General features: G+C 54.5%; 1 protein-coding gene across 2 annotated transcripts in view; it reads right to left on the reverse strand.

Annotated features, from left to right (window-relative positions):
* Nucleotides 1-24,434, reverse strand: part of TBC1D22A (TBC1 domain family member 22A) — a 241,839-nt gene that overhangs the window by 152,644 nt on the left and 64,761 nt on the right. For both annotated transcript variants that reach the window (XR_004140407.2, XM_031463479.2), the window contains exons 5-7: nt 15,562-15,632; nt 9,162-9,290; nt 5,869-5,931 (exon numbers count right to left, since the gene is read on the reverse strand). Coding sequence is in view for 1 of the 2 variants with exons in the window: in XM_031463479.2 (XP_031319339.1) it covers nt 5,869-5,931; nt 9,162-9,290; nt 15,562-15,632 (263 nt within the window). In the remaining variant the exon portion in view is untranslated. The remainder of the gene's footprint in view (nt 1-5,868; nt 5,932-9,161; nt 9,291-15,561; nt 15,633-24,434) is intronic.

A 24,434-nucleotide genomic window follows, 5' to 3' on the forward strand; every position in this document is an offset into this window, starting at 1 on the left:
CCTCTCACGTCGAGGACCTAGCGGCTGCCCGCCCGGGAGCAGCACACGTTTCAGTTCACTCATCTTGCCAACGCTGGTCCGGCGCTTGCTGTGCTTCATGCCGGGCCCACTGTAGGGACCAGGGGACCCTGGGGAGAAAGGAGCCCCAGGCTCTGCCCGGGGAGAGCCCCAGTCTGAGAAGAGGGACCCAGAGCCCCCGGCCACGGCCAGGATCCCAGCAGGACAGTTCAGACTTGCAGTTCAGGCCAAAAAACGTCCGTCAGGCACCAGAGGTGGAAACGCCAAGCAGAGGCTGCCGCCCTTGAGAATTCAGTCTGCAGGGACAGAGGCGGGGCCAGCCCGTGGGAAACTGGTGGGTGCTGTCGGGCCAGCCATGGCAGGAAGCGGGGTGCTGGCCAGCTCGAGGGGGCTGCCGAGCAAGGCGGGCCGGGGAAGAGTCCCCTAGGCAGCAGAGCCGGCACGTGCAACGCCAAAAGCCCAGAAACCTGGGGGACAGAGCCGACGCCTGCTCCTCCAGGTCCCTCCCCGACGCCCCCGGGGCCCGGGTGTCCAGGGAGCCACACCCCTCCACGCAAACGCTCTGGTCGGGAGATCTGTCTACACAGAGTTCACAGCTGGGAAGGGAGACCAGTATAAGGACACCTGCGCTCTGCTGACACGCGTCTCCCAGAACGTGACCGCCTTTAGGGCCCGGGAAACTCATCACACCAGTTCTAAGGCTGTACACAGATAATGCGGTTTACAAGCCTGCGTGCTTCATTATCCTCTGTGTCTGTCTGAATGTAATGAGACATCACTTCTCCATGGCTAATCAGAAAAAGCATCCTATTTCCCTAATTTGTGAAACTGCTCTAAGAAGCAGATAACCAGAGGGCAGATAATATAATAATTACGGAGGAGAAGGGACTCAGAGATGATGAGCTTATCAGCTGAAGAGGCCCAGCCACGCACTGAGCAAGGCTCTTCCAAAGAGCGCAGCACACCCACCGCAGGGGCCACAGGGCCTCCGCTCAGAGTCCAGACTTTCCCAAGCAACAGGCGGCGTTTACTCAGCGCTGCACTGAGGATAAAAAGAGCAAGCGGGAATAAAAGTTACGCGTTTTGCTTTCAAATAACCATGTTGGATAAAAAGATTAATTAGGAATTTCAACAAAATCTCTGACATCCTGTGCGGCTCCAGGCAGCCGGGACAGTCAAGGGGCCCAGGGCCCTTGGGCTCTCAGGAGCTGACAGACAGGCAGAGTGAGGCCTCGTGGACAGAAGACGAACCCCATCAGGCCGTAAGCTCCGTGAAACATGCCAAGTGGGAATGAGAGTGGGGGAGGGGCTGCCACACCAGCCAGGGTGTTAGGAACGGCGTCTCCACAACACAACATCCCTCTGGAGGCCCAGAAGGGACCAGACACTTGGGGTCACAGGTAAGAGGAGGAATCCAGACAGCTGCTCATGCAGCCAGCACCTGGGAACAGCTGCTCTGTGCCGTGCACCACTTGGGGCACCAGAATCAGGGCTGAAAACCAGACAGACATAAGGTCTGCTCAGATGGACCTTAGACGGAAGAGCAGAGCAAAGGCTGAGAGGCAGCCCCAGCTCAGGAGGTCCCCAGGGAGGTCAGGTGGGAGCAGCCCCCAGAAGAGTCACCCAGGCGGTCCCATCTTCACAGCACAGCTAAGAGGAGGGAAATCCGGGAGGGGAGCCGCCTGGCCCCGCCCAGCTCCTCCTGGGCCCTGTACTGCCCACCTGCTGCCTAGGGGTGGGGACATCCCGGCAAAGGCCTCGGCTCCAGCCCTGCTTCTGTTTCCTGAGTGCAAACAACCCGGCCTGCATCTTTTGCTCACTTCAAGACCCCTCTCTCCATCGGCAGCTAAATCCAGCTGTGCTTCCTTAAAATAGGGATTTCCAGGCTCCACCCCAGAAGCCTGACTCAGAAGGCCTAAGAGAGGCCAGGCAACAGGCAGGCAAAGGTTTCGAAAGCAATTAAAGAGCGAAAAAGGAAAAGACCCTTCACCAAAGGGACCTGCGCACGACAGACCAGCACGGGAAAGGACGCCGACCGCGAGCAGCCAGCAGGGAGAAGCAAGTTACAGCCCTGGGAGACGCCACCACACGCCGGGTTCAAAAATAGCTCAAATTAAGACTGGCGATACCACGAACCGACAGCGATGTGGAGCGGCCAGGACCCTCACTCACGGCTGGGGGTGCGGACTGGGCCAGCCTCCTTGGACGAGAGTCTGGAGGTTAAGTGCGTGAACACTCACTTACCACACCACCCAGTAGCTCCCCTCCTAGGCCCTCACCAGACGCGGACACAGAGGCCTCTCCTGGACTTAGGCATGAAGGTGTTGGTGCTCAGCGAGGGCATTTCGTAGTGGCCTGGAAATGGAAAGCGCCCAGCACCCACCCCCGGCGAGGGGGCAGAGCTCCCCAGGAAGACGGCGGCTCACGGGGCGGTGAATGCGCACCCGCACCGCTACCCAGGCGAGGGAGCCCCTCCCCAGTCCCTGCAAGCCTGCCATTCCAGGCCTGTGAAATTCTTGAAAGCGAAGCACTGAGGCAGAGAGCAGACCAGCAGGAGCCAGGGCAGGGGCAGGGACGGGAGACGGCAGGAAGGCAGGAGGGGCGGTCCCAAGGGTAGGGAGTGCTCCGCGTCGTGACTCAAGTGGCTCTTACCGTCCCAGACACAGGCGTCAGATCTAACCTGCCTGCACGCCTAACGCAGGTCAATTTCAGTGCATGTCAATCATCTCTCAACAGAGCTGACGGGGGGGGGGAGGGGGGAGGAGGGGAGGGAGGTGGAGGGCGGGGGAGAAGCGTCCAGAGCAGAAGCGGGCAACACCCGCTGAGCGGATAAACATAAGTGCGGACAGACAGGGAAATGCTTAGGGCAGAAGAAGACCCTCCTTCCGGGGTCATCAAGCCCAACTTCAGTGCAGCACACGACCAACTAAAATCAGAGGTCCACGTTCTGGTTCTGCACAGCCAGGTACAAGCACACGGGGTGTGAGCAGAAGTACTATGAGCAACTTCTCCCAAACATCTCTGAAGGGAGGGGCATGCCCTCCTCTCCACGTCTCCCTCTGCCTGCTGGTGGAATGCCGATGTGATGCAAGGAGCCAGAGCAGCCAGCCTGGACCATGAAGCGAGTGAACACGGAGGAGCAGCGGACGACTGCGTGCCTAAGAGGGCGGTGAGCTCCCGCCTGGCATGAAGCCACTGCTGTCATGGCCCTGCTGTCAGCTGCAGTACATCCAAGCCTCACCCCCACAGAGCCAGAAGCCACAGCCTGACTTTGCCTGTTGGCTAACACAAGACCCGCACCCCCAGGCTCTTCCTAAAGCCCCCTGTCTGTCACTTCATTCTCTTCCCACCCCTCCCCTCAACTCATACAACCTGCCCCAGGAGAGCAGAAGGGAGGACCATGCTGCGGGAAACCCGCTGCCGGGCAGAGCCACTTCCAACAACAGGCTGGTGGTCCCCGTACGTCACAGACAGGCAGACCAGCAGTGGCTGGACCCCTCTCTGAAACCAGGGGACCCGCGAGCTCAGCCCCACAAAGAGTGGGTAAAGCGGCAGGAAAACATACAAGCGAAGGTGACCTGGAGGTCACGTGGTGGACTCTATTCCCACTAAAAATAAGTCAAAACAAGGTTATAATACGTCGTCTCCTGTTTTCCAAACACAATAGCGCAGCTGTTGAAAAGGACAATCAGACAGAAGTACCTCAAAACGACGACTTCGGTGCAAATCTAATTTTCTCCTTTTGTGTTCTATAACCTAAAAGTGCTTTTGCTTTAATAACCCTGGATTTTTTTTTTTTTACAAACTTACTAAACAGACAAAAGAGATATAAGAGTTTAAAAGTGCATTTCCTGGAGCAATCGAGATGCAAAACAAGTATTTAAAACACTAAAAAAAAATTCAATTTTAAAGAGATACCACTTGTAATAGCAACAAAAAATATGATAACGAAGAATAAACCTAATAAAACATACACAAAACCTTTTACAGAGCAAGTTTTAAAACTTCATTGAAAGGCATTAAAGAATGGCCAAAAAAAAATGGGGCATCAGCATGTTCATGGAAATGAAGACTAAATTTCATAAAGATGTCAATTCTCACAAATTGATCTACAGATTCTGTGCAATTCCAACCATAAATCAAACAGACATTAAAAACAAACAAAAGTGGAATCTAAAAAATACAAGAAACTAGTGAAGATCACAAAAAAGCAGCAGACTCACAATCTAGGGAACAAACTAGTGGTTACCAGTGGGGAGGAGGGGAGGAGCAGGACGGGAGAGGGGACGGAGGGGTACAAAGTACTGGGTGTAAAACAAGGCACAGGAACACGCTGTACAGCACAGGGAGTACAGCCAGGGCTTCATAACCACACACGGAGCACAGCCTTCACAAGCTGTGAGCCGCTACACTGCCCACCTGCAACGTGTGCAACCCTGTACATCAGCCGTGCTTCAATGCAGAGACAGAGCGAAAACCTTGGCCCTGAGACCTCCGTGGGAGAGCAAGGTTCTAAGACGATCTGATGGCTTCAGATGAGGAAGAGGGCGTGCGGGCTCCCCTCCCAAACACCGAGACAACACGCAGCACAGAGCTCTGCAAGCAGGAAGAGGACGTGGAGAGAGGGGCCACGGCAGATGTGGGGGGCGATGGGGCCCGAGCACGGCGCTGGAAGGGCTGCCGTGTGAGACAGGCACTCTGCAGCCCTGCCTCACGGCCATGGGCACAGAGGAGTTAAAGCAGGGTGAACAGTGAGACGCCAGGGCCCTGCGATGGACACGAGCGAGGAAGAACAGCTCTATGATGCATGGGGAGGGGAGGGTCTCCCAAGGAACGCTAACCCTGCAGGACAGATGGACGAGCTCAACCACACTACAACAGCCGCCAGGAAGACAGCATCTGAAACAAGCCACATACGAACTGTGGAGCGCCAGACTCCCTAACGTGCTCAGACCAACCGCCCACGAGGACAGCGGGCAGAGATGGGAGCGAGCATTTCCCAGAAGCGGCGCAGACGGACACAAATAACCGGAGAGACGCCTGCTCCTCTGTGATCGGAGAAAGGACAATGACAGTGCCACAAGAAGGACAAAACTGGAGAAGCCTCGCAGCACAAAGCCCCAGGGGTGGGGCACCAGGACCCCCCGGATCCCGCAGACCAAGGCTGAGTGGGGACGGCACACCTGGAAAGCATGTGGACATCACCTGGCAAGTTTAACAGGCCGACACCCAAGCAACAAAAACCTCACTTCTTCGTCAACACTCCTGAGCAGCTCTTCCCGTGGGCCCTGCAGAAATGTACACGAAGGTTGCAGGCAACCCCATTCCTCACAGCAAAACGAGGAACCCACCCGAGTGCCCACCAGCCGGAAGAAGGCACAGAAGTGGGGACATTTAAATAACAGCTGGACACACTGGGTGGCCGAGTCTTAGAAAACAACGTAGATGGAAAAAAGGGACCAGACCACACCAGGGAGCCGCCCGGGTCCAGAACGCTGCTTTCCCCGCAGCCCGGGACACACGTTAGAGGCATGAAGAGCCACAAACGTGAGTCAGGAGAGCAGCCAGCCTCCAGGCACGGGCCTGGAGGACCCAGGCGGCTTCCACACTGCCGGTCAGACTGAGCGGGTTCTCGGTCCCAACCTGGGGCGGACCCGTGAGTGTCCCCCACACACACAGCACACCACACTGCACTGTCACAACCGCTGAAGAACACCAGTGACTCCCAGGGGTGCTGACGTCCCCAGGGGCCACCCCACCTGCCGCGGGGAGAGCCACCAGGACCATGGGCGCCGACCTCCCCCACGAAGGGACGCGCCCTCCGCAGCAGTGTGCAGACCCCGCTCTTACCTCCGTCACTTTGGGCTGAAGGATCAACGCTTCGGGGCTCATTCGAGGGATGTCTATGTGGATCTGCAGATGGGGAGAAAGACACATGGATTTTAAAAGACGGTGAACATCATCACAAGCACTAAGATGACAAGAGCAGAACTTAGTAACCACAAGGGGTTTCCTCCGGATCCGAACCTGCTCTCTGGACACACTGGCCTCTGGGCTGCCCGTGCACTGGTGGGGGAGAAGGCAGGCTCCACCTGAGGGGCCCAGTCCCAGCAGGACAGGCTGGGCTGAGCGTCCCAGCCAACAGCAGCCGCTGCATGATGGGGAACGGAGCGGGCCCTCGGCTACTTAGGAACATAATCCATAGCAATTAGTAAACATTGATTTCCAGCCTCAGACACGGGGAGCAATTCAAGTCCATCAATAGTACAAGGTTTCAGCTGTTGACGGCTTCGTCCTGGCGCCCAGACCACGTTTTTCTCCACTTCACAAAGCCCTTGGGGAATCCTGGATGCTTTTCAAAGGAAGCATTTCCAAACCTCTGGAAGAATCAGCTGATCCCCGCCTGACCCCTACACCCGCGGGTTCAAGAGGCAACCAAGGCAGAACACGCGGGGCCAGCACTGGTGTCCCACACGAACAGCCCGCCCCGCCAGCGCTGGCACTGTCCCCATCCACCCAGAGCATGGCCCGCACAGGCTGGGGAGACAGGCACGTTTCAGTGCCGTGGGGGGGCCCACAGTTCAGACTGTCACCCCCGTCCTTGCTCATGACACAAGAGCTCCAACACCCCCGAGGCCTGAGGGCCTCCTCACAGCCCTGCTAGCACTGTGGCCCCAGCACGTGGCTGGCCCTGGGGCCCAGCACGCTCGTCCATCAGGTGCCGGCTGTGTGACCTGGGGGTCAGCAGCCCCTCAGTGGTACTAAGGGAGGACATGGACCTGCTCTGGATGAGGAGCCCGCAGACTGAAGTGTTCAAGGAACAGGGACCGCGAGGCAGCAATGAAAGCAAGTGGAGAGGAAAGTCAGAGCGGTGAAGAGAGGACACTGAAGGAGTACGAGAAACAACCGTCCTCACCCCCTCTGAGCAAGGAGGCAAGCGCGCTGAGACGGGCACACGTCGCTGACGTGTGAAGGAGACCTGGAGGACAAGGGGAGGGAGTAGTGGGGAGGGGAGGGAACGTTCCAGTCTGGTGGGGTCAAAAGACTGCAGCAGGCCACCTGCAGGAGCTCAGAACCCCCCAGATCTCACCCCCTTCACCAGGGCGTCCTCCAGGGCCACGCTCAGCTCAGTGTTCCCACGCAATGACAGTCACATGGGCGCACGTCTGCCCTGGGCACGCCAGGGGCCAGCACAGCCCATCTGACAGAGGGTGCTCGTGGCACCCTCCAGACCACCTGCCCGCCCTCACGCACAGGACCGGGCAAGTCAGGGCGGCCACGATGTCTGCAGAACCCGCAGAGCGGGGAGGACACCCCAGATGAATCTGTAGCTCTGACTGACTGTGTGCTTTGGACACGGCATTTTCATCCAAAGAGGAAACACAAAACCCAAAGGAAGAGAGGACAAGAGAGGTATGGGGGAGGCGGCCCCCAGTGCTGTGGGAGGGCCGGGCCACACCCCTCGGGGCGATGGTCGGCCAAGGTCCGACTATGGGTCAAACACCGCGAGTGGGCAGCGGGGAGAGACCAGGGTGCCCAGCCCCACACCCAGGCCGGTCCACCCTGACCTAACGGTGAGCCTGGATCGGCCGTGGCTGGACCACACAGGGTCCACGTCCAGGGGGCACGTGTGCTCCGCACAAAGCAAGCGGACCCATGGAAACACCGCCACGGCTTCCATTTTTCTCAGTTATATTAATGTAGGAACATTTGGGGAATTCACAATAATATGGGAGCTTTTTGTTACCTATCACAGTAACCGAATAAACATGTATGCAGCCCGTTTTTAATTAACTTTCCCTTAAGAAATTCATACTAGAATACAGCTTGGTAAATCTTGCAGATAGATGCTTGTGTCAGCCTTTGGACGTCTTTTTCTTGAATAAAAACACATCAAAAACACATTCAAAACAATCCAAAGTTTACCCACCCCTGAAAACCAGTGAGGTGGGAAGTTAAACCAGGTGAGCTAACACTTCCCCAACCAAACACAAATGCGATGTCTCAAGTCAGTTTCCCAGGGTGACAGGTGGCAGCTCCGTGTGGCCCGGGAGCCGCCAGGTATGAGACGGAGGCCAAGTCCAGCAGAGGGAGCACGGGCAGAGGCGGAGGGGCCCGCGGCCCCGTCTGCCTGCTTTCACGCCTAAGCCAGACACTCCTCCCCCAGAGCTCCCGCGGCACCCATGTTGGGAAGGGGCTTTCCAAGAGCCCGTGTGACTTAAGGAACCCCAGATGATCAATCAGAGGGAAGGCCCGTCTTTGGCCCTTTTTCACAGCATGTCCTAAACTGGCAGAGAGAGGTGGCTCACTCACATCTGAGGTAGAAAAATCTGGCAAATCTCCTTCACCTAGAGGGGGGTTTCCAAAAGGAAACACTGACCAGTCTCAGGAAAACCAGAAGTTCGTTTTAGAAAAATGAGGCAGTGCTACCAATGAACACCAAGCGCTTTGCTAAACTGCAGCACAAGCCATTCTCACTCCTCACATGTTACGAAGACAGTGGGAATCACGAAGGCTTGAGCCGTTCTAACGGCAAGTCCTGGGCGCACTGTGAGCTGTGAATCAGCTTTAAGTATTTTTCCCATTATGCACACAGACTGTCGACGGACCATTCAAGGCCATAATTACATCCATTTTGTAGTCAACTAAAAAGCAAAATTATAAACTGGCTACACTTCTCCTATGGACTGAACCGCGTCTCCCTGGGGCCCAGCCGGCCAGCACAGCTCTCCTGTGCCAACATCCCGTCCCTAACTGCAGCGGGGGACAGTGCCCACGGGGCCCAGTGGAGTCACTCGTCTGACCCGATCCAGACACCGTCTGCTCCCGACCTTCCGGGCAGACAGCAGCTCATGAGCCACAAGACATGTCCCCACCAGGGATGCAGATCCCAGCGCTCTGCCTGGGTCTCGGCTGTCAGCTGCGTGCCTCTCGTTAAACACGCCCTTTCCCCTTCGGCAGAAGGAACTGGAGGTAAACAAGGTCCCACTATTAGAAGAAACTCACCGCTATTCGCTTTCAAATTTACTTCTTTATCAGAAAATAAAGATCTGGGAGCCAGTGAGGGTAGAGCATTTCCCTCAACAAGACCTCACCAAGTCAAAGCACTGCAAGTAACATGAAGAAGGAAAAAGCATCCCCACCTGTCTGTAGGTGTCCTGGTGAACTTCGTCATTCCGAGAATCGTAATAGTGATCAATAAAGGCAAAATACTCTTTTTGTTTTCTTTGGAGAGTGGCTGGTCTCCGGTCAACGTTGGCAGGAAGGTAACCCTGGGTGAGAAAAAAACAAAAACAAAAACATACATGTGTGTATACGCATGACTGGGACATTGTGCTGTACATCGGAAACAGACACGTTGTAACCAACTATACTTCAATCAATCAACAAAAACAAAAACAAAGTACTAAGTTTAATGGTGATCCATGGAGTCTCTACTGGAAGTCTGAAGTTAAAAAGCTCACACCTTAAACGAGCGTGGCGCTCTGAAATCTGACCCAGGGGAGGACAAACGAGCTGCGAGAAAAGAAAGGGACACAGGGAGGCAGCAGCTGAGCACAGCAGCGGGCACCCCTCTCCCCGCTGGCAGCAGGACATGAGGCTGGGCTCGGGCACGGCGGCTCCGCCCAGGAGACCAACCTTCCCCTGCGGCCGGGCCAGATGCGGTGGGGGCCAGGGCAGCTGGTGTTGAACGCGTTTCTCAAGCACAGCTGACAGGCAGAACCAGCCTCCTCTAACCGCCTCACCACTGTGAGCCCGAAGTCTGCAGGCCCCACGACCACTGAGCGTGTGCGCACACAGGCGTGAGCGTCCGTGCAGACCACATGCACACGTATGCACACGTGTGTACACACCCAGACGTCCGTACGCCCCCTCCCTCCAGGCACTGCTGTGCTTTTGGCAGCCACAGGCCCCACACCTAAAGAGACTCACATCCACAAGGGGTCTGGCAGCACAGGGTGGCCGTGAAGAGGCCAGACTCCTGTCTTGTATTTTGTACTTTTAAGTCAACAGCACCGCCAGATCATACACAAAACAAAAGGGGCCTCTTCTGAGTAAGCAGTTCCGGGACATCGGGCAAAGGGGACAATCAGAGCGCCCCATCGCCCCACAGCAGTCCCCAGGGCCCTCTGCGGTCCAGCCCCATCCTCCCGGCCAGGAGAAGCGGGGCCACTGCCCTCCTCCCGCCCGGGTCGCTGATGCCCCTCCCACCTGCTCCCTAACGCTCTGTATTGTCAATCTAGATTTCAGCCATTCTGTCCAGCAGTTTTAAGGTCACTTCCCGAATGACTGACGAGGCTAAGCATCTTCCCTCGCTGGACCAGATGCCCAGGCGGGCCAGCCTCCATCTCCACCCCTGCACGGCCACCTCCTGCTCCTCGGGTCTGAGCCTCCCTCAGGGGCGTCCACTGCCCGTCGCCCACTCTCCTCTGTGCAGCAGGGCCGAGGGGCCCTTCTTGTTACTGGTGCTCACCCTCCAGCGTCAGGGCTCCATTCCCTTCCCCAGGGCCATCTGGCCTGCACCACATCCCACAGGACACACAGTGCTGGAATCAACACATTCCTCACCAAAGACTGGATGAACCTGAACTCACCTCCCCGGACTCCTGCATGGCCCAGCCCCTCCCCTCCCCAGCTCCCTGCTCACAGGCCGCCGCCCCGGTACCACCCTCGTCCTCAGACCTCCTGCTTACGTGTTCATATTCCTTCTGTGGCACTAGCACCTTCTAAGACACTGGGAAGTCGACTTACACAGTTTACTGCTCATCTTCTTCCACTAAAATACAAGCCCCATCAAGGCAGGAGTCTTCACCTCTTTTGTCCACAGACGCCTGCCAAGGGCTCAGAGCAGTGTCTGGACACAACAGATGCTCTGCAGATACTTGGTGAGTGAATGGATGTCAGCAGATGTGCAATGACACTGTCACACCCCAGGGAGGGCCCCGCCCTGGGAAGCCAGGGAGACAGGTCTGCGCTAACTGGTGACCAAGAAGGACTAGCTTGCATACTGTTCTGGGCTGGGTCTGATGGGCAATGGAGGAGGACGGAGAGAGACACAGATGCACTGAGAAAGTGGCAGAGCCACGTGGAGCACGCAGGGACATGTGTCCAGGCTGGCCTGAGCAAGACTTGGCAGAGGAGGGGCGTGGACAAGTCGGCAGCAGCCGGGGCAGCAGGCCCTGTGTGCCGGGCCAGGGCGGTGGTCCGCCACGAGGTGTAAGCCGGGGCAGGCGTGGACGGCCTCATGCGGACCCCCTGCGGTGCCGCCAGCAGATTCTTAGCGAAGGTGAACCAGTACCCAGATTCTCGCCACCCCTAATTAACTGACGTACTGAAAAGGAAGCCCTAAAAGCAGGTGTGTCAAAGTGGGAAGAGCCCCCACGTCCTCCTGACGCCCCCATCCCTACAGGGAAACACACACGCAAGTCGAGGTCTCCAGACAATTCAGCAAGACTGGAAATTATGCAAATGAAGTATACTCAAGTATGCAATGAATTTTAAATGACAGAACTACAGAAAACTTAATTGCTGTATTAGCACGCTATAAAAACACTAATCATAAACGTAAAACAGTGCATGCGAAGGCCTGTACCGAAATTCCCAGCGACACAAACATCGCATCACTCCCTCCTCCTGGGTTCACGTGCATCCTGCCCCAACATCGAAGGAGGAGAGACGACACCAGAGCCAACTTACCGTTTTTAACCATTCTGCTGACTTGCACAAACATCGGATGTTTACTAGGTCTCTGGTCGATGTCTCTGAACAGTTACTTTTAAAAAGAGCCAAAAATATGGTACTCTGCAGCATTAATTCTTAAAAGTCACTGCACTGCTTGCATGGAACTTCGGCGTTCAGCAGCGTTAATGGAGTTTAATGGTAAGTTCTAGACTGGAGTCCGGGCTCGTTCTCCCCCAGTGACAAGAGCCAAGGTCCTCACCTTCCTTCACGACAGGAGCACCTCCTCCCGTCAGTTCAGAACAGAGCTCGTCGACGAGCCTCAGGGGCTTCATTACCGTCAAACCCTGAGCACAGCCCTTGTCGGCCAGGTCTTGAGAGAGCCTCCTACCCAAGTGCAGCTGTGCTGGCTTGTCTTTTCAAAGGGGACAAAGGGTAAATTCCTCCCGACCCCGGGTTCCACGCTGAGGCTCCTGAGCCCAGGCACGAGTGGGCTGGGACATCCCGCACTCCGGCCCCGCAGCCGAGCCCCTGGACAGCGTGCCCTCAGTGAGTCAGGCCCAGCGGCTCCCCTGCCCTGGCACTCAGCCCAGGGGTGCTGCCTTCAGGGCCCTGCCCTGTCCCGCCTGGAGCCTGGGTGTCCTAGGGCAGCGGTCCCCAACCCTGGGCACGTGTGAGAACCCCCAGGGAACCTCAGCTCCCCAGGTGACACAAATGTGGACCCAGGATGAAAAACCACAGGTCAGGAGGGGGCCCTCATCTGTGCTGCTCCCTTGACCCCCACCGGGCCTGGGGCAGGGGCTCTGCAGACCCTGGGTCACAGTGCAAAGCAGTGGCACAAACCCTGACGGCTCAGGCCACCCGACCCGGGTCCGCTTCCGGGGCCTGGAAGTCAGGGTCTGCAGAAGCTTCCCAGGGAGAGGGGTGCGCGGGCCTCGGATTCAGAGACCCCTGTCCACACCCCTCATGGCCCAAAGAGCCCACAGGGCTTCCTCCCCGCCATTCTCCACGATACCCTCGGGCCTGGCACTTGCAAAGGGTCCAGCCAAGGACAGACTTGTGAGAAACACCTGCAGAATCAGGGATGCGGGAGGAGCATCATTCGCTGTGCGCACCAAACCTCCCATCACGTGCTTAGGCCGCGCCAGGGAGCAACCAGAGGACAAGCAGAGAGGCGGGTGAGCGTGCTCCTGGCTGGTGCTGACCGGGCCAGAGGCGGCGGCCCCACGGTCCCGCCCTCCGACCGCCCACCCACACTCACATGTGACTAGCACCCCTCAACCAGCTGGGTTCCCTCCCCTAGACACCCAGAGCCCGGCCATACCCCCACAGCATCACTGCCGGCCCGCGTGGGCCCAGAGCAGGGCGGCCAGGGAGCACAGGTCCGCAGCACCCAGGCTGGCTTCCTCCTCCAGCTGCCGAGTGCCGCCCACATCTGCAGCCCAGGCAGCTCCTCCCTCCCCGTTCTCCACGCCCCGGCTCTAGCCCCTCCCAAGGGGCACTCGGGAGCAGCCCCCTCACACCCAGCACCTCTTCCTCCTCCAGCACAGTCAGAAATTACCCTAACTGACTGCCTGCTCGCGCACTCCGCACTCAGACCACCGCGTCCATGGGTCCTCTTGCAATGGGCACAGTCCGCACACAGCAAGCACTCAATAAATGCTTATATGACAAGCAAAAAAGCGAAGGAAGAGACCTGGAGTGAGCAGTGCGCTGGGGACACGGACTCCTGAGAGGATGGACTGCTTCCGTGTGGCAAGACCCAGCCCTGTCCTGGGGGCTCAGAGGAGGGCAGGGACTCCACCCTTTTCTGCAAGCCCCGTGAGGGACAGGCACTGCGTCGCCCTTCCCTTCCCTGCTACCTCCCAGCACCAACTGTGCCTGAGACACAGAAAGCACCCAGTAAGTACTGATCTGATGAATGGATGAACCAACCAATGGTCCTTGCAACAGGCTCCAGGCTTGAGTCTCCCAGAGCACAGCCTCATCTCTCCCTCACATTGCTCCCTCAGGGCGCAGCCCAAGCAATGTGCCCCCGGCCCCTGAGCACCTGGCCTCCCCCGACCCAGCGACCCCAGGCTCCCCATTCCCTCCTCAGCCAAGTGGTCAAACTGCTGGTTCCTAGGGAGCCAACTCACCTCGGCCTTGACCCCTGCTGGCCCTACACCCCCACTGTCCCCTCCCCGGGTCACGTGACCTACCCACCTGCCTGACCCAGGGAACACGGACACAGCCTCCGAGAAAGCATCCCATTGTCTCCAAGAAGCCCTGCCCGCCATTCCGTGCGTCCGCACTGCCCTGGGACGGCCACCCCTTTTTGGTGTCCTACCCTTTGGAAGGACAGGCTCTGCTCACTGATCCCAACACTTTTTTCTTGCTTATCCATCAACAGAAGCCTAGGAGTCAGAACTACCCCTCCTCCCCTCCCGCCCACCAGCCGCCACCTGCAGACCCGGAGCGAAGCCTCCTCCCCCAGACACGTGCCCCCCTCTCACCCACAGGGCCCACCTGCATCCCGAACATCTCACAGCACGTGGCCCCCAGACCCTGCCGCACCCCCAGTGGTGGCCCAGTGTCTAATGCACCCCACCTCCGGGCAAAGGGCCCTGTAATTAGTGGCAGTTAAATGGGTAAACGTGCCTGAGAAGGCCGGACTTCCTGTCACCTGCACTCCCAGCATTCCTGGTTACAGACTCGACCCCCTCCCCCCCCCCCTGCAAACCAGTGAAGTGGAGCCTCTGTCACCCCTCCTTTTGCTCCTGTGTCCGCAGACTCCCAGGCGGCCCTTTCCCAAGTCACTCACTGGGCAGCACATCAGGGGATCTAAACCAGGACCCACAGAGACGGAGAACTAAGGAAGGAACAGGACGAAATGACTCACATGAGGCTTTCCACCAGATGCAGCACGTCCCTAGTAAATACAAACCTGCAACACGGGGTCTGAAAGGTGCTCTCCCCATAACTTCCTCCAAGCCCATCGGAAAGGCCCGTAACCTATTTTGGAGGACGTCTGGAGAGCTGGATATTAACGCCTGACACAGAAGACACTGAACAAAAACATAAGCAATCACCGCAGGTCTAATTTTAATTGCAAGAGGATGTTTCATCCATAAATATCCACTGTTCGGAGCTGCATCTGCACGGGGGGCTATGAGGTACTAAGATGCACATTTATCCAGACTCATTAGCAAGAAAGAGCCTTTTAAATACTGAAAGTCAGGCCCAATTTAGAGTAAACACGCAGGGTTCCCTGCCGACTTAGCTGCAAAAATATTTTTTTTAAAAAAGGAGAAGGGACAAAAGCTGTCTCTAAACCATTCTGAAGTGTTCAGCAGGGCCAAGCTCCCTTCTGACATGAACTCGGGCGAAGCACCTTCCCCAGGAGTCTCCGGTCCTAGCCGTGAGGAAGACACAGCTCCAGCCCCCATCACAGAAACACAAACGACTTCTTTTTCCCCTAACATCATTACTAGTGTTTTTAAAAAGTAAAAATTAAAAAAAAAAAAAACTTGCTGGTCAAAAATACTTCCCTGTTTGAATCCTCAGGGCTGAAATAATCTATGCCGGAACTTTTCTATGTCACAGGTTCTGAAATATTACAAAGATTTTTAAAATAGCAGAATGAGAGAAAAAGAACACAGCTGTCATAAACTATTGCTTATTCTCCTTTGCTGCCAGCCTTGTCAAGCCAAGCTTGAAACTGAGCAAAAGACGGGAAATGCCATCCTAGCCCCAGCTCAGGCCCCGCTCGCTGCGACAGAGACCGGGCACGTGCCCGGGCCGCGGAGCCCACAGCCCGGCCAACCCCGGGAGCTGGCCTCGCGGGAGGAAGCGGCGCTGGGCAGCAGGCCTGGGGAGACTTACTGAGAGCAGCTTCCACGTGATGGGGCGCACCGGCTTCGGGATTCCGGACCAGCTCAACCTCCGCAATTCTTCTGCAGACAGAAAAGAGACGGAAAAACAGGGTTTACAAACAGTGAGTAAACCCCCCCCCAGTGTTGTAACATCCTCCCCCAGGGTTACTAGGGGACAAGGAGCCCCAGAAATGAAAGCAGAATGAACCTAAGTGGTAACAATTTCAGGTACGGATTGTTCTCAATAGAGGAGAGAAGTGAAGCGACCGCTCTATTCAGACAGAGCTACTTAAGTCTTGGCACATGTTCACCAAATGCACCCAAGTGTCCCAGAGCCCCTGGGACAGGGGAGGCCCCTTCACCTCTCCTTTCTCCCCAGCCACTTCCTTCTGTCTCTCCCGTGCGCCCTCTCCCCCAGCTTAACCCCTTAACGCGTTTCCTTCCTGTCATCCCGCCACCGCTCGCTGATTAAGGACGGAGGTGCCTCTCTCAGGCTTGGTCCTGAGCAGCACTCGCTCTCGTGGAGGTGCGCTTGTCTGCACAGCACTGATTAAGGATGCAGCCACAGTACACACACTGAGGACAGCGAAGGTTCAGTGCACACCAACGTGTACAAGTCACCACTGCCTACAAACCACCTACTAACACCTACGGGTGGGAGGGTCACGGAGGGTGGGGCTGGCCAGGGACAGGGGGCCTGGACGGGGTGACAGGGCCTGGGCCACACTTGGGGGGCAAGGACCAGGGCCCCTGAGACCTTCTGGGTCTCCCCACATGTCTCCATCACACGCCCTGAATGGCTAGAGAACCCACTCCAGCGTGTAGGTATGTGACACTCAGTCATCCCCAGGAAATGGAAATAATTTTGTCTTTAAGTTAGGGATCCACCGTCAGGTTCCTCCCCCAACAGCTCAGAGCTAATGATTAACACTAGGAGTAGAAGAAGTGATTAAAGAGAAGACGTCGGTAACATTATCAACCAAACACACAGTCCTGACACCTAATCTGTCTCCAATTACAGAAGTCTCAGTAAGGTGAGTGCAGCGTAACTGGGCGCCGGCACGGGCAATAGCCTGCATTTTACAGCAGTCTCAGAAAGCATCAGATCTTCCCTGGCTCCCTAAGGATATTATGAAAAGCATGAACCTCATATCCGAACACCAATAACGCCGTGTTTACCAGTCGTCTTCCCGGGGCCTCTCCTGCCACACAAGCCTGGCTTTCTGATTATTGTTTATGAAGAAAGCTGACAGACACCTCGGCCGTTAATGTTCTCTGAGCCTCTCTCGTCATGAAAGAAACCACAAAAATGGTATCTGAAATCTGTAGTCTGAGACAAAGTACTGACTCGATGTGAGTTTTAGTGCGCAAAAGGAGCTTTCATGTATATCATTCGATCCTCAAAACAGCCCGAGTTAATTAGGGCTGCGACCCTAATGAGTGGAGGAGGAACCACCTCAGAGAGGTTGGGTGACTCGGCCGTGGTGGCACAGGAACTAAGTGACCTTCCTATCCCAGAGTCTCCCCACTCCATTAACCCCCATTACTAAAAGGGCTTCTTGAAACACAGACAAATCTCACGGACAAAAAGGCCCAAAATAAAATCTTAGCCGATTTTTTACAACACAGCTGGGTGTCCACAGACTAGGAGATGTGAGGCAAATTCACTCCAGGAATGAACGGATGGTCCCACACCAGGAACCCCTGTAACTTTATTAAGGTGTTGAAGGGGTCGATGGGAAAAGCCACAGGACCATTCTCACAGACGTCCGGTGTAGACTTCCACCCAGGGCCCATTCCCCCTTCCACCTCTCTGGAAGAATCCTGGCTGTGCACAGTGACCACACCTCCCCCAGCCACCCAGGGGAAGCTGACCCCTCTCACCCCACTGCAACATCAGGGCTGGCTGGCAGGTGCAGAGCTAAGGCATGCCCTCACCAGTGGCCCTGGGACCCTAGCTGAGCCACTGAGCAGGCAGGGCAAGTTAGCTGGGGGCTCTGAGGAGGCTCCTCGCTGCTCTTGGGAAATCTTTTGGAGGCCACCCTCTTTTGCTTCCTTTGAAGGTTGCTAGGGTCAGATGTGAGGCTGGAGCTGCTGCCGTCACCCAGCAACCGACCAGCCTGAGGACGAGGCCAGCAGAGGGAGGCAGGCAGTACCAGGAGACAGGCAGGAACCAGGGTTCTGCGCTTGGCAAGACGGCAGACTCAAGAGTCAAAAACCAATAGCTTTTCTCTACTGACAAAAGCATAAACAGAAAATATTAGAGGCACAAGCTTAATAAGAAATGCACAATACCATACGCAGAAAACCACAGGGTTTTACGTAAAGACATGAAGAAACAGGAAAACACCAAGCTCACTGACATGAACAAGCATTCAAGGAGCACGTCCTCCGGGTGGGAACTAGGCCAGGGGTACGGGAATTACAAAGCCCCCCTGCTCAGAGGACTCACCCTCCACTCCTAGGACGCAGCAAGTGTAAACTTACAACCGGACCAAGTGCTTAGAAGAGGTAAGGAGGGCAATGAATCGTAAGTGGAAAGGTTTACCTACTTGCAAAGGGTTCCTTGGGGACATGACAACTGAAATAAGACCTACAGATGAGGAATAATTAACTGAGTGACGAGGGGGCTGGAGCGGGAACATTGTAACCCAGGAACAGCTTACGCAAAGCCTTGACCACAGCATGCAAAACAGATCGGGAGGCCAGTGGGCACAAGGAGACCACTTCGTGGGCTACTTACAAAGCCCAGTGCAGAGGTCGTGGTGGCCAGGATGGTGGCAGTGAAAGAGGAACAATGAGCAAAGAGATATTTAGGCCACAAAAGCAAGAAGACACAAACGATGTATCAGTGGAGCTAAGACTCAAAATCACAACGCCGTCACCGTCGCCTACAAAAACGCTCAGGTTCATCAATTAAAAAAAAATCTTCACGTTCAGTGCAAAGCCAATCAAAATTCCAACAGGCTTCACTGTGTGTGTTCTGAAACTTAGCGAGCTGACCCGAGGATCGTCTGTAAGAGCAAGTGCGTAAGAACAGCCCACAAAATCTCCATAAAGAACAGCGTACAAGAACTTGCCTTCACACACAAGGAAACGCGCCACGGAGCCACAGCGATTAAGACAGTCAAGGTGAAGAGACCGCCCGTCCAGAGACATCTGGGCTCCTGGCAAGCTCTGCCTCCGTGGGAAGCTGCCGTGAGCGCTCCTGTGCACGCTGCTGCGCGGAGCTACGCTTCTATCTCCATTAGGCAAACAGGAAGTCGTGGGACTGCTGGCTCATGCTAAGTTCATGCTTAACTTCATTAAAAAACTGCCCTATGATTTGACACAACACTGTAAAATGACTGTAACTCAATTTAAAAAATGTTATTAAAAAAAAAAAAACTGCCCTATGGTTCTTCAAAGTGGTTGCACAATTTTACAGCTCTCACCATTAACGTGTGAGAGTTTCACCGCTCCCACATCCTGGTCCAATTTTAGTGTTTGTCGGTCTTTCAATTAAGCCATTCTACTCAATGTTAGATGGCATCTCATTACAAGTTAACTAGCCATTCTGCGATGACTAATGATGCTGCAGTTGAACAGACTTCCATGTGCTCACCGGCCACTTCCATCCCTTCTGTGAAGTTTACACTGAAATCCTCCGCCCAGCTTTTGATTGGGCTGCTCATGTTTTTGTTGCTGATTTGTGGGTCTGCTTCCATGGCTGACCTTCCTTCTCATCCTGGGTCATATCTTCCCGGCTCCTTACGTGCCTCTTAATTTTTTTTTTTTTTTTTTGAATGACAGATGTGCCAGTTAGCAATTTACTGCCTCTGTGATGATGGACCTGGGCCCTGTAAGTATTTCTGCTTGGCCAGCTGGCAGGAAGTCCTCCGTCTCAGCAGAGTGAAGGGGGACAGAAGGGGGGCTGCTCTGGCCCAGGTCCCCCTGTGCCTGCCGCATAGGCTCCTGCAGACGCTGCCCCCACACTCAGCTCACACAGGGTTTCTCCCACATTCAGCCACGAGACAGTGACCTTCCAGTCCTAGGGAGCTGCAGAGAGCAATGGCCAGCTACACCCCACAGCCAGCGCCACGGCGGCTCCAGGCGTTGTTCCACTGACTCTTCCCCTGGTGCGTGGAACGTCACCCCACCCGTGACAGATCAGCACCCGCCAAGGACTGGGGGGGGGCCTCTGCAGACACCCAGGCTCTACCTCTGGTAGCTCCCTGCTCTGCAGCGTCCTGTTCCATGCATTCTGTCTCGGCCTCTGGAACCCCCTTCCTGCTTTCTGGACTCCAGTCCCCGGTCCCCTCCCTGTGCTGCGGCCTGCAAACCGTCTCCCACTGTACACAGGAGCGAATGCGAAGCTCACCCTGTTTGTCCCCTTCTCGCAGGGCTCAAGGTCCCGCATTGCCTGCTCTACGTGGTCCAAAGGCGGCTGTTTCACAAACCTGGTGCAGTCCTCCAGCTGTTACAACAGGAGAGCGATTCCTTTGGCAGTTAATCCTCCACGAGTCAAAGCAAAAGTCAACGTATTAACATATTTTAAGGCCACGTTTTGTCTATATTCATCAGGGAGACTGGTCGCTAGTTTCCTTTTCTTACCATGTCTCTGTAACGGTTCAGTATCAGGGTCAGGCTGCTTTAATGAAATGAGCTGAGAAGTGTTTTCCCCTCCCTCTTCTCAAAGAGCTTCTGGAGAACTGGTACTGTTTCTTCCCTGTTTGACAGTGTTCACTAAAAGCCATTGGACCCTGACACTTTCCTCTCATGAAGGTGTTTTGTTTTTTGGGTTTTTTTTTTTTGTACAAATGTATTTTTAAAATTGCTACGGGGATATAAAAGTTTCCCATTTCCTCTTAAATCAGTTTTGTTGGGTCAGATCTCTCAAGAAATATGTCCACTTCGTGTGAGTTCTTGAATTTATTGGCATGAAGTTGTAAACAATATCCCCTTTTTCTTCTGTAATGTCTGTAGGGTCTGTAGTGATGTTTCCTCTTTCCTTTCGGACGCTGGAAATTTGTGTGTTCTCTTTTTTCCCACTGGTCAAGTCTAACTAAAAGTTTTTATTGACCTTTTCAAAAACCTAATTTTAGACTTAGTTGGCTCTTGCTCTTGTTTATCCATTTGCCAGTCTACTGACTTCCACCCTTATTTCATTTCCCTTCTTTTACTTGGTTTTAGTTAATTTCCTCCTCTTTCCCTAACTTCTTAAGGTGGACGCTTTGATCACTGATTTGAACTCCTATTCTTTTCTAATAGAGGCATTTAAAGGCACAAATTTCCCTTCAAGCACAATTTTAGTTGCATCACACACATTTTGATATGTGCTGCCATTATCATTCAGTTGGAAATACTTCCCAATTTCCCTTGTGATTTCTTTGATCTGTGAGTTACTTAGAAGTATGCCGACAAATCTCCAAATGCTTGAGGACTTCCTGGGTGTCGTACTAGACCAAGCATTCGGTCAGATGGACTTGGCACTACTTCAGCACTTCGACCGCTCTGATGTCTATCAGCCCTGTTCTGGCAGAGCGTGTGGCCCACTTGGTGAATGTGCCATGCGTCCATGAGAAGACCCTGCACTCTCCAGTCGGTGATGTGATGTTCTATAAACCAGTTAGATCCAGTTGGCTCACAGTGCTATCCATGTCTTCCAAATCTTTACTGATTTGCTAAATGTACCCATTCTATCAGTTACTCAGGGAAGAGCATTAAAATGTCTGCCTACGATTGTGAATTTGCTTCTCTCTCTGCATTTCTATCCGTGTTTGCTTCATGCGTCGTGAGCTGTATTACTAGGGACCGGCACGCTTAGGAACGGTGTCTCTGCTTCATGAGTTGAACCTTTCATCATGATGAAAGACCCCTTGTTGTCTCTAATAAAACTTGCCTCAATGTTTATTTTTCCTGACACTATTATAAGCAAATCAGTTTTCTTACGATTAATACTTCTCTGGCATATTTTTTCCAACCCTTTTATTTCAACTGCCTGAGTCTTTATGTTTAAAGCACATATTTTGGCTTTTCTTTCAGCTTTCTGTCCCCACATTTCTTGCAATCAGACTGCAAAATCACTAGTCATTGAAGAGAGAAAACGGAAGCAAAAGAAAAAATTTAATAAGCAGAAAATGAATGATAAATAGCATTTCTTTCTTCAACAACAGTACACTTTCTTTCTAAAAGAATAAAATTTGTAAATATTTTTATGGAAACACCACCAATATGGGAATTCCAGACTCCTGTATCGTGAGCCTTTTCTTCTCAATAGAACTCCCACCTGGGAGCCTGTCAGAGCAGACACTCCAACCGAAGGAAGCAGAAGGGAACAGAGGGACAAACACTGGTCGTGGAGCCGACGGACCCGGGCTCGAGGCCCAGCTTGGCCAGCAAGAATCTGCGCGGCTTCCCTCGGTCAGTCCTCCTAACCTACCTTGAGCTCCGGTTTCTTCCTCTTAAACTTGTAACAAAACAAAAATACCTGACTTGCTCAAGTCACAGAACTTTCACAAGGACCAAGGAGACGACACGGGGGGAAGCACTTGTAGACAGTGACAGACGCTACAAACGCGAGGGCACGAGTCTGTTACGCTTGTTGAGGTAACTGTTCTCCACACACCGTGAAGCCAAACCACACAGCCCCTGAGACACATCCATCCTAACTGGACGTAAAACACCACGTTTGAGGCTGAACCAGAAACCTGTCACAAAGAGGTGTATGCGGGAACTCCCGATGATTATAAGTAACTTTTTTCTGAAAAGCCAGGAATAACAGAAAAATCAACCCATAATTTAAGCTGGTTTTTTTTTTTTAACGAGAACTCATCTCTGTCTTTAATTGAAGTGTAGTTGCTGTGCAGTGTTGCGCTGGTTTCCAGTGCGCGGCACAGTGACTCAGTCACACGAGACGCACGCTCCCGTCGCGTCCTTTCTCACCACAGGTCACGACGAGGTGCAGAGCAGAGCTCCCCGTGCCGCTTGGCAGCACCTCGTCCGTCCGTTTTACATGCAGGAGTCAGTATCTGCATCTCTTCTCTACTGGTTTCCATTCTTATTTTTTAAACCTTCTGCGGCAATAGAACCGAGGAGAAACACTGAACAGGAACAAGACGTGTGTGTCCGTTTCGATCGCCGGGGCTCCCGGGCGAGTCTAACCCAGAGGCTGAGCTGCCCCCGGCACCAGAAGCGCCTGCAGGACAAGAGCACTTCTCGTTCCTGAAAGCCACGGGGCATCTCGTAAATCACCCCTTCTGACCAGCATTCACTGAGCGCCCCTGTGTGGCTGCCTCCGGGGCCAAAGCCACATAAACACGGCCCCACTCCGAGTCCATCGCACACATGGGTTTATCCAGTCGGTGAACACACAGCGGCTCTGAGGGGGCCTCGGGAGGCAGGGGGAGACCCCGTTCCTCCCCGCCGGGGGCTCACTGGCAAGGAGGGAGGAACGCCCAGGAGTGCGAGTGTGAAGGGGTGCACTGGGGACGAGGGACACCAGGGCAGAGTGGGGCCCCTCCCTGGAGAAGGTGACATCAGGAAGGAGCTGCTGCTTGAGAGGCCCCTGAAGCCAAGTTACAACCTAGTAGATTCATCTCTGCCCCCACCCTCCACCTCATGAACAGTGAAGGAATAATGTTACCAGCAAAGACAAGGGCAGCGAGGAGACAGGAGCAGACAAGAAATGCCAACAGAAACCGGGGCGATGGGGAGCGGAAAAGAGAGTGGGCGCGGACTTAGCAGAGTGGTGAGGGCTCACACCTGCTCCCTCAGAGAGCCCCCAGTGGACCCCTCCCCAGGCCCAGGAGGCAGCGAGACCCCACCCCACAGGAGCCCCTGCCTCTCCGCAGAAACAGCTCCAGGGGAGGGATAAATTAGGAGCTGGGGATTAACAGATACACACTTGTATAAACAGAATAGATAAACAACAAGGACCTACTGTAGAGCACAGGGAACTGTATTCGATTTCTTGTAATAGCATAAAATGGAAAAGAATCCTAAAAGAAAATATATATATGTATGTATATGTATAACTGAGTCACATTTGCTGTACACCTGAAACTAACACTATAAATCAATTACACTTTCATAAAAAATAAAATTTAAGAAAAAAAAGAGGATAAAACGAAGTAACACACGGCTGCTCCTGGCAGCTCAGTACTGACCCAGAGCTACAGTCCTAACAGCACAGTGAATCCCAGTTTCCCCAAAGCTGTGACATTAATTGCACGGAGAGGGTGGGGAAGGAGGGGGGATGTAAGCGGGTTATCTCCCTACTCCCAGAGTAGAAAGGCGACCATTTGGCTAGACTGTAAAAATCCGCAGGCTCTGCACAGTATTTAGAAATATAAAGGAAAGTACCTTCTTACACCAAGAGATAAAGCGACAGTCGGTGGGGATGGGACGCAGGGACTACTGTTTCCAGGGTGTCTTAGATGACACTTCATTTTTCAAGCCAGGTGCATGGATGACTGATAAAAATTAGCTCTGTAAAGTGCGGGCCGAGAGCCCACACACAGAACCTCCGTGGGTAGCTGCACAGAGCGCAGCCCGGGCACCCGCGTGGGGCGGGGAGGGGTGCCCGCGAGGACTCAGGCCGGTGAGGGAGGCGGGGCCTGGAGCACGCAGAGGCCAGTGCGGCGTGCCACTCGCCTGGGTTGACACAGGAGCCGAGGGGCTGATGGGGGCCGGGGGAGGGGCGTGGAGGGCTAAGCAAAGACTTCGGAGGCATCATGACCGGACGTGGGTTTCAGTGAGAAGAAACATCTGTACCTGGAGTGGATGGCGCAGGGCTGGCTGAGCGACAGCTGGAAGGAGAGCAGGGGCCACACCCCCGCTTCCAGATCTAGGGGCAGAGCAGCCAGTCAACAAGCAAAGGATGGGCCCGGAGCTGGCTGCCCC

Source organism: Camelus dromedarius, chromosome 11 (assembly GCF_036321535.1).
Source record: "Camelus dromedarius isolate mCamDro1 chromosome 11, mCamDro1.pat, whole genome shotgun sequence".
NCBI classification, from domain to species: domain Eukaryota; kingdom Metazoa; phylum Chordata; class Mammalia; order Artiodactyla; family Camelidae; genus Camelus; species Camelus dromedarius.